General features: G+C 36.6%; 1 protein-coding gene across 1 annotated transcript; it reads left to right on the forward strand.

Moving 5' to 3' along the window:
• Positions 1–5,821: 5,821 nt before the first annotated feature.
• On the forward strand, positions 5,822–10,211 carry LOC148769725 (uncharacterized). Its single transcript, XM_088820310.1, has 2 exons — positions 5,822–7,274; positions 10,126–10,211. The coding sequence occupies exons 1-2, from the start codon at positions 5,822–5,824 to the stop codon at positions 10,209–10,211; spliced, it is 1,539 nt and encodes a 512-aa protein (XP_088676436.1).
• The last annotated feature ends 383 nt before the right edge of the window (positions 10,212–10,594 follow it).

Below are 10,594 nucleotides of genomic sequence, written 5' to 3' on the forward strand. Positions count from 1 at the left end.
ACCCCTTAACCACACTAACCCACTAATTTAATTCATGCCCACTAACAAAAAACTACCCACTAATATATAATTTACTAATTCTAATTAAATTAATTAATAAAACATATCATTCCCGCCCGCTCAAAATATCCTTGTCCTCAAGGATATAGTCTTGATACGTGTATGGGATCATTTTGCGAATTCAGTTGATCGGGTGATCCATCACATATTTGAGAGAGTTGTTCGAACTCTTCATGGTAAATGGCATCAATGAGTGTTTGTTTTATGAAACGAGTGAGGGCTTCGGAAGGATCGTCAAATTCGGTAGGGCTAAAACGGTAGAGCAACGCCTTACTAAAATATTCCCCGGCCGACGAGGCCTTGAACCCAATTAACCGGCGATTCCATTCCAGAGTGAGTCCTTCCAAACGAAATGAATCGAGGTGCACCTGCTGGTCTTCGACAATACTTCAAAATTCAAAATATTGCTTGGCTTGGAAAATCCATTCCGTTGCGTTTTCCGCGGCAACTTTTTGGAATTTGTTGTTTGAGGTTTGTATTTGGGGCAGGGTTTGGAGTTGAGTGTGTTGTAGGTATATTTATTTTTTGCTTGATCGTTTGTAATGTTTCTCCCACAACAAAGGGGTTGACATCATTTTCGGGTTTGGAAGAGGCTCTTAAAGCTCGAAGTTCGGTGAGAACAACTTGAAGGGTGTTGTGTATTTTGTCGAAATTTGATTCGTGTTGAGCTAGGGTTTCAATAACCTCAGCACGAAACTCAGCATCTGATTGGTTACGTGCCTCCATGGAACGTAACGGCTCTGATACCATTGTTACGTGGTAATTTGAGCAAGAAACCATAGTTTCAAGAATTAAGAAGAAATTGAGAGATATGAATTAGAAGAAGAATTAGAAGAAGGATTAGAGACGAGAATTAAGAGAAGACAAGGGAGATTAATTGATTCTTAAACTTCATAATACGTAACATTCTAATTACCCTATTTATAATACTCATAAATAATAATTAACTACCACCCCACTAACCCCTTAACCACACTAACCCACTAATTTAATTCATGCCCACTAACAAAAAACTACCCACTAATATATAATTTACTAATTCTAATTAAATTAATTAATAAAACATATCATTGACCTTGAGGTGGTGCTTGCCTTTGCCCTTGCTGATTTCCTCCCCACCCAAAGTTAGGGTGATCCTTCCATCCCGGATTATACGTGTTGGAGTACGGGTTCCTCTGTTGTCGGTTGGTGTCATGCACATAATTTAAAGACTCCGTTTCTTCTACGCGCTGGTCGGGAACTTGGACTGCATGGATTTGCTGAGTCTGCAAAGCCGCTACTTGCTTTGATAGCTTCTCTAATTGCGCAGTGATTGCAGTGACCCCGTCTAACTTCAAAATTCCTCCCGTCTTGACTGCTCCGCTATTCGACCGATCCGATGCCCGCATGCATTTGTTTCTAGTGATTCGCTCCAAGAGTTCGTATGCTTCGTCATAGGTCAAACTCATGAACATTCCCCCAGCTGCAGAGTCGAGCACGGTCCTCGAGTTGTCTTGCAGTCCATCGTAAAATATTTGCAGTTGGCGCCACTCTTGAAGTCCGTGATTCGGGCACCTCCTTACTAACTGTTTGAACTGCTCCCACGTCTCGAATAATGCTTCCCCGGCTTCTTGTACGAAGTTTTGAATTTCTCTCCGGATTCTCTCAGTTTTTGTGGGGGAGTTGTATGTGTTCATCAAAAGTTGTGCTAGCTGGGCCCAAGACGAGATGGAGTGCGGTGCGCGAGTTTGTAACCATTCTCGGGCTGCTCCTTGTAAGGAGTGCTTGAACAGGCGGAGTTGCAGTGCTTCGGGTGCTACTCCGTTCATCTTGTGCGAGTCACACGTTTCGAGGAAATTGACCAAGTGGAGATGTGGGTCTTCATGAGCCAATCCGCTGAATAACCCATTGTTTTGGAGCATCGTGAGGAGTCCCGCTCGAATCTCGAAATTGTTGGCTTCAATGGGGGGCTGCAGGATACTTGATTGAAACCCATTGAGTGTCGGGACGGTGTACTCATGCAGTGCTCGTTGACGAGGCGGTGGATTGATTAGCTGGCGTTGCTCTTGCTCGATAACGACTTCCCCTGCCGCATTCGGTAGGCGCCCTTGGTCACCTCCCCCACGATTATTCTCTTCTTCCATTGTTGCGGGAGCGTTTTGAGCTAACCGTTAATTTCTCCTGGCTTGCCTAAACGTTCGCTCAATTTCGGGGTCGAGAGGTAGCAAGTTCGTGTCATGACCTCTTCGCATAAAAAGTACCCGAAAAAGAGGTTCGAATTACCACATAGGGTTCCAACAAAATCCTAGAATAAAAACTTAGCTACTCATGTTCTCTACGAAAAACATAATAAAAATACGAAAGTTCATGAAAATCGAAAAATAAAAATAAAAGGAGAACTATGAAGAAGATTCGTCAAGTCTTCGTCTTCGTTGCTCCGTTCCTAAATTGCGTGTAGAAAGATGAAAGATAAAAACTAAAGGTAAAAGATAAAAGATAAAAGATGATTCTAATTGTGTGCTTTTGGCCTTTAAATAGGGTGCAAAAATATAATAGAGCGGGTTTCCTTGTGTAATTAAACTTCCTTCACTGCGCCACCTCGACCATCCGGACGGCCGTTTGAGATTTACGCTGAAATCCGCACGGCCGCGCGGTCTTCAGTTCTTCAGAAATCTGATTTTTTCACTATTGGCCCACTTTTCTCCGAATTTGCAGTTTTCACCCCATAAGTTGCCAATTCTTCAATTTGCACCTAAAATACAAATAACAACCATTTTAAGCACCAATTATCATTAAAATCCACCAAAAGCTCCAATTAAAAGGTACAATTAAGTGTAAAAATATACACTTAACAATATCTACTACATTACTAAAATAAACAATTCATTAACTAAATTTAATGAATATATAACATCACTATTTTTATTTTCATGTGAATTTCATGACCGACTTGCGTTTTCGTTACCAAATTAAATTACCTTCGAACGTTGATAATGCTTTCTCACGACCTAAATCTTAAATAAAGAGAAGTGCTATTTCCACCCTTAAAATATCTTATTTCACCACAAAATTAAATATATTTCTCATTTTACCCCTTTGTTCTTCTTTCACCTGTTTTTTTTTACAAATTTATAAACCGTCTACCACTAAACTAATTAAAATATTTATAAAAAATACCCCACCATTTTCACTGGAAATCTCACCCTGTCCACCTTAAGTGAATAATACTTTCATCAGATAAAAACATTTCCGAAGGTCAAAAAGAGCAGGAATTCACTTTTTGGAAAAATAAATTAAGAGTGTTTGTATGGAAGGTCCTGAACTTATTCCAGAATTGGCAAGTTTGGCTTAATATAATTATGTTTACTAAAAAAAATTACATAATTTGTAGGTCATCTGATATGGAAGTTTAAATATCTTGTAATAAATATTTCATTACAAAAAATAAAAAAATAAAAAAATAAATTATAATAAAAAAAAATAGAAATAACTTAGATCACGTGAGGATTAAGTGAATATAAGGAAGGGCAATGGATTATAAATTTAATGGTATTTATGACATTTTATAATATTTGGTGGTGAATTGAGACACTTTGAAGGTGGAAATACTAAATAGCACCACTTTAAATAAAACAGAAAAACAATATACACAAAAAAAAAAAAAGGGCGTACACCCAAATTTGGAGTACGTAGATATATAATAGGGCTAAATACAGTTTGCACCCTTAAACTATAGGGGTGGTAACACTTACCCCCTTAAACTTACAAATGTAACACTTACCTCCCTCATTAATGAATTTAAAGGTATAACTTTGACTTTGAATGATGTGGCATTTTTTCTTCCCAAATTGTCCTTCTAGCCATTATATAAATAATGAATATGTAATAATAAAAAATTCGACAACTTTGCCAAAACTTAATTTTATTATTTTAATATTGTAAATTTATGAATGAAAAAAAATGAATTTTAGTGTATTTTTGTTTTATCTTGTGTTCATTTGTAGCTAATAAAAAGTTAACGATTATTCGAATTTTCATTATGATTTTATAGTTTATATAGTTATTTTAGAGCGTATACGACTCTAATATAATCATCCCACTTTTTACTTTGAGAATCACAAAATGTATTCAAAAGTTAATAAAAAATTATAATTTAAACGTCTAAATATTTAAATATTATTTTATTAAAATTTATATTTAAGTAACTAAAATAAATTTTCAAATCAATAATTATCATAAAAAATAGCTAGAAGGACAATATAATAGCTAGAAGGACAATTTGGGAAGAAAAAAAGCCACATCATTCAAAGTCAAAGTTTTAACATTAAATTCATTAATGAGGGGGGTAAGTGATACATTTGTAACTTTAAGGGGGTAAGTGTTACCACCCCTATAGTTTAAGGGTGCAAACTGTATTTAGCCCTATATAATAACATAAAATACATGCAAAACGAGCCCTTGTCACTACCATAACCAGATCAACTAATTTGTTAAAAGAAAATTATTTATCTCGATTCCTATATTTATTTTTTTCCTTTTTACTTTATTCCTAACATATCCTCCAGTGATGGACTAATGTACATTTCCGTAGAATCTTTCATGTAAGCAAATACTTATGTTTTTAAATCAGTATTATTGATAATTGAAGTTCAAATTATTTCTTTCATGGCTTCCATGTTTTATATATTTGTTTAAGTTTCAATATTTCAAATTTTGACATAACCATAATCTCTGTTAGAATCCGAGAGAATTCTAATTTTGGTATTTGCAACACGTGTGAAAACGTGTTTTCTCAAGCTAGGGAAGTTTTCCTATTGGTTTAAACTCTTATTTTGTCATTAATTTATTTAATACTATGAGTCATGTGTGAACAAGGAATTTCCTTGACAAAGACTTTCCTTACCTCACAACTCTTATTCCCTTACGTAAAGATTGAATATTAACCTAATGGGCTTTAATCTTTTGTAGGGCTCTCTTATCACCTATCGAAGTATAAATACAGCAACAAGGCACCTCAGATCTCACGCCTTCTTCGAGAGAAAAAAATACACAGAATATTTTCTTTACTCTCGTTTTTATTGGCGTCTTTTTGGAGAGAAAGATTTTCTCTTTTCTTTGTTGCCCTTCCGGAGTCTTTTTATCGAGAGAAAAATTAACGTAGAAAATATTTTTTCCTCTCGTTTTTATTGCTCCATTGTGATATGTGATTTTCATAGAAAATATATCGGCTTCAAGGCTTTGTGGTGAAGACACCAAAATTCAAGGATTATCACAAGTTTGCTTCTTCTATACAAAAAGAAGATCGGTTCTTCGGGAGAGGGGCTTAAACAGATCTCGGGAGGAGATCGATCCGCCGACTGAAGGACAGCGTTGAAGGCAGTTCAACCGTGCGGAGCAAGGGACGTGCTGCAAATTGAAGATTTATAATTCAGCGTAGTATACAAGAACGACGTTAACAAAGAGGGAGTCTTTGTATTTTGATTAAGTCCTATTATTGTATTCGTAAAACTAAAAATTAGTAAATTTTATTTGCAGGTCCCCGTAGATGTAGGGTACAATTGTATCCGAACCACATTAATATTTGTGTCTCGTTTATTTTTATTTTTTTACGAACTGCTTCACGAACTGTTGCAACACTTCACGCAACAATAACGAAAAACTAAATCTGACACAAATAATTTATATCTGCACGGAATAAATTCTAACAATTGGTATCAGAGCCTATCACTAGATACACTTAGTGAGATTTTGGGATTTAATTCTTTATTTGTTTTGTGCAGATATGCTTCATCGTGAAGGAGCGTCTACACTACGACCACCTCTCTTGGATGGATCAAATTACTCTTACTGGAAATCGAAAATGAAAATGTTCATCAAGTTCGTTGATGAACGAGCTTGGCGTGCTATCGTGACTGGTTGGACCCCGCCCATGGCTAAAGGAACGGATGGTATGCAAACGGTAAAACTAGAAGAAGCATGGACTAATGAAGAGATATTACTTGCCAATTACAACTCAAGGGCGATAAACTCAATTTCCAGTGGCGTTGGTGACAATCAGTTCAAACTGATAGCATCGTGTGAATCAGCAAAAAGGGCATGGGAGATCCTACAAGTGACGTATGAAGGCACATCAACTGTTAAAACATCTAAGCTGCAGATGCTAGCCACGAGATTTGAGAGTCTTCATATGGAGGAGGACAAGACGATTTCTGATTTCCACGCTAAGCTGTGTGATATTTCAAATGAATCGTATGCACTAGGTGAACAATACTCGGAAACAAAGTTGGTAAGAAAGGCACTACATTCATTACCAGAAAGATTCGCTTACAGAGTTGCAGCAATCGAAGAAGTGAGAGATATCAATACGCTAAAGCTAGATGAACTCATGGGTAAACTGCAAACCCAAGAAATGAATTTTAGAGCAAATATTCGAGAAAAGAAAAAGGTGAAGAATGTGGCATTCCAAGCTGAAGCTCCCCATGGCATCTCACAAGGGGAAACATTTCATAAGTGTGACATTGATGTTGAAGAATCCTTAGCAACTATGTCAAATAACCTCGAAAGCCTGCGTCAAAAAATTGAAAAAAGAGGAAATTCCTCTCAATCAGGTAAGTCTGTTAACCCTAACAAATTTAAAAAGTTTTCGAATAATGGTTATTCTGGTGATGCAAAGTCTAGGAGAATGCAATGTCGAGAGTGTGGGGGTTTCGGACATATTCAGGCCGAGTGTGCGAACACTTTGAAGAAAAACAAGATGTCACTCACCACTGTTTGGAGTGATAAAGAGGACAGTGATGAGGATGAGAACAAGAAAGAAGATCAAACCACTAACTTTATGGCATTCAGTGGTACTACTTCGATGAGCAGAACCGAGGGAATTGTTGCAACAGTCTGTCCGACAGATTTCAGGTATGATGAATTATCTTTAAATAAGGACAATAGTCTGACTTCACCATTTGATTTTGCAGGTGAATATGAGAGCAGTAGTGATGATGAAGAGCCAACCCTCAAAGAGGTGAAAGATGTATATGAAAAAATGTACCGGAAGTGGCTTGAAGTATCTGAGGTAAATAAGCGCCTTGAAAATGATAAGCATGTTCTCATAGAGGAAAATAAAGTGTTGAAGGTAAGAATTTCTACTCTTGAACAAAATGTTATTTCTTCTAGTAGAGATATAGATAGCTTGAAGGCTAAATTTGCTCAAACCCAAGATGTTATTTCTAAGTTTAATACAGGTAGAGTAACTTTGAATGAAATTTTGAACAAAAATCAGCCGAACTACTGTCGTATAGGTATAGGGGGTAACCAGCTATCTACTGGTGCATCGAAACAGAAAGAAAATCCTAAAAGAAAAATCAATTTTGTTAAGCAATCCACTGTTTCACAGACTGCTGCGACAGTTGCACCAACACAGCCATTTCAAAGAAAAGTTTTTGTTCCTACCTGTCATTTTTGTCATGTTCCTGGTCATATACGACCCAGGTGTTTTAAGTACTTGAAAATGGTTAAAAGAATAATGGCCCGCTCACCACTTTCCGCTAAAATTGATCACACTTTTGTGTCATCTCACAAACCCAAGATAAAGGTTGGTTTAGTGAATAAAACTCAACAAAAAATCTGGGTAAAGAAGTCTGATCTTAATTGTTTATCTGCCATTACTTCTTTAAACTCATGTGATGATAGTACTAACTGTTCCAACAGTTCTGGTGACAAAGCTAGTTTGGGGAATAAAAAACTTGGTAATCTGAATTGTGATAATTTTTATGCGAAAAATAAGTTTATGAATCCAATTCAGCATTCGAGAACTAAGCTTACTGATATTTGTCATCTTTTCATAAGGGGCTTGGTCGAAAAAGGGGATGTCTCAATTGATTATGCTGGAACGGAGAATGAATTAACTGATGCTTTTGCAAAAACCCTTGATGCACAGAGATTTGATTCCTTGCGAAAATCGCTGGGAATTTATATTGTTTAATCTGATGCAGTTGCATGAACTGTTGCAACAGTCTGTGTGTCCAGACTTGCAACTTTTAGTGGTAGGACACTTCATATGTTTTTGCATCTCATATAGGACCTCCATTAAGCATACTGCATATGATTGAGACAAATGTGAATTTAATACTTCGTGCTATTCTAAACTTTGTGGGGGTAGAACTTCACCAATTCCCAAAATGATTACTTAAAAGGCTCCAACTTATTTATTTCTCTGAATAGTCTTGTCATGGTTGGATGTTTTTATAGGGAAAAGCTGTATCTTTTAATGAGTGAAAGCTACTCTTGAACTACTGTTATTAATATATATATCTACAACCATTTGGTTAGTGAATAGTTCGAAGCCTTTTTGAGTCGAGTCAGTAAATCACGTGGCCGAAAGCTCGCTACAAGGCTCAATTAGAAAGCCCAGGGGACTACACATTGCACGGCCAATATAAATTATATATATGGTCAGTGAATAGTTCGAAGCCTAGTTGAGTTGAGCCAGTAAACCACTTGACCGAACACTCATACTACAAGGCTCAATTAGAAAGCCCAGGGGACTACACATTGCACGACCACCATAATCTCGTTCCTTTTAATTGCTCTATTTTTCATGGGAAAAAGATACCATTAGACGTGTGCGTATGCTACCTAATAAGAGCATCTTTGTGTTTGACTTGGGATTATTAAGTTTATTGGTTGCATTGGCAGTCGGATTTTTGGGGATTGCGCTTATCGTGAATGTGAAGATAAATCCCATATGTTTTGTTTGTACATGCAGTATCCTATTCACACATGTCTCTTAACTCATGTTTATTTCTCATGTTTACTTCTTGTCTTGCATTAGGCATTTAAAAAAAAAAAAAAAAAAAGAGAGAGAGACGGGATTATTGTTTATGTGCCGGTTAAATTTAATTTTTTTTGTTGCAGCCGGATCTATTGAGCTTACTCCTCACATTTCCATGTTTCGTATGAAGTTTGGCAAAGTCTGTAGTCTTTGTTATTTAATGTTGGATTTGATATCACTATTCTTTGATTTTCGCATTATAATTATCGTGTAATTTTGAGTTTGTGAGTTTTTGATTTTGTGTGCACGTTATGTATGGTGATTCTTCTCGCTTACTTTCAAGATTCTCTCTTCGTTTGATCTTTTTGTTAAGTGTTTGAACAGATTGCTCGACACATCAAGATCATTAGTCCATGTTGATTTATCTATGCATGGTGATTGCCCAGAAAGGGGGAGAAAAGAAAAAGAACAGTAAAGATGGCATGAACACAGGGAGAGTTCCGACAACTGTTGCGACAGTGCATCAGACAGTTGCTGGAACAGTGCATGAATGCAGGGGGAGTTCAGACAGCTGTTGAGACAATGATCATACAGTTGTTGGAATAGTGCAGAAATACATGACAAATAAGGATGAATTCATTGTAAAGGGAAGTTGATTCTGCTACTGCATATTTTCTGTTGTTCTTTGCTTGATTGAACAACTGTACACTATTTGTTGAACTGTTTGATAAACTGTTGCAACAGTTTATATTTGCAGATGTATTTTGAATTTGCTGACCGTTGTTCATGCATATATCATATATTTAGGGGGAGTAAATGTTCTGACCAATCAATGCCAAATGGGGAGAGTGTTAGAATCTCGGTAGGATTCTAGGTCCACAACACCAAGTGAAATTCCATGGAGATGTGTATTAATATGAGGAACATATTTTCCTTAGTTATCTCATTAGATAATTTGAGAAGAAATAAATTTTCTCTCCATATTAATCACCTGAACGTGTCTATCCAAAATAGAAGAAATTTCATCTTTTTATTATTGTGGTAATTGTCATTAATTGGTTTCCTTGTTTGATTTTCAGAGCTTCACAAGAATATAAAAGGAGGAGCTAATGCCGACGTTATTTGCTGAGTCTCTTATCACGTGGATAATTTACCACGTTGTCATCCACTGCCTTCCAAGTCTATCAAGCGGAGTAAACAAAGGGGAAGAATGAATGCATTTACAAGAGGAGGCCTAAGGATCATTCACAGAGGGAGATACACATGCAGGGGGAGCTGACTCCGTTGTGAACCACCTGGCGAAGCCACTACTGTGGGAACAGTTGCTGAAACTGTGGCACTTGCTATTGCAGCAGTTGATGCCACTCTTGTTGATGGATGTTCCTTTAATGCTGAGGATGATACTTAGTTTTATTACTTCCGTCTATCACCTAATTAGTTTTATTTTCAGGTATTTGACTAAGGGGGAGGACTTGATTATAATAAATAGATGAAAAAGGGGGAGATTGTTAGAATCCGAGAGAATTCTAATTTTGGTATTTGCAACACGTGTGAAAACATGTTTTCTCAAGCTAGGGAAGTTTTCCTATTGGTTTAAACTCTTATTTTGTAATTAATTTATTTAATACTATGAGTCATGTGTGAACAAGGAATTTCCTTGACAAAGACTTTCCTCATCTCACAACTCTTATTCCCTTACGTAAAGATTGAATATTAACCTAATGGGCTTTAATCTTTTGTAGGGCTCTCTTATCACCTATCGAAGTATAAATACAGTAACACGGCACCTCA

This window comes from Erythranthe guttata, chromosome 7 (genome assembly GCF_056151865.1).
Source record: "Erythranthe guttata isolate IM_541 chromosome 7, IM_541, whole genome shotgun sequence".
Taxonomy (NCBI): Eukaryota; Viridiplantae; Streptophyta; class Magnoliopsida; order Lamiales; family Phrymaceae; genus Erythranthe; species Erythranthe guttata.

Excerpts from the sequence above, each read along its gene's own strand:
- LOC148769725 (XM_088820310.1), top strand. The coding sequence starts at position 5,822 with ATGCTTCATCGTGAAGGAGCGTCTACACTACGACCACCTCTCTTGGAT. Across the intron at positions 7,275-10,125 it reads TATTTCTAAGTTTAATACAG|TTGCTGAAACTGTGGCACTT; the intron begins GTAGAGTAACTT and ends CTGTGGGAACAG.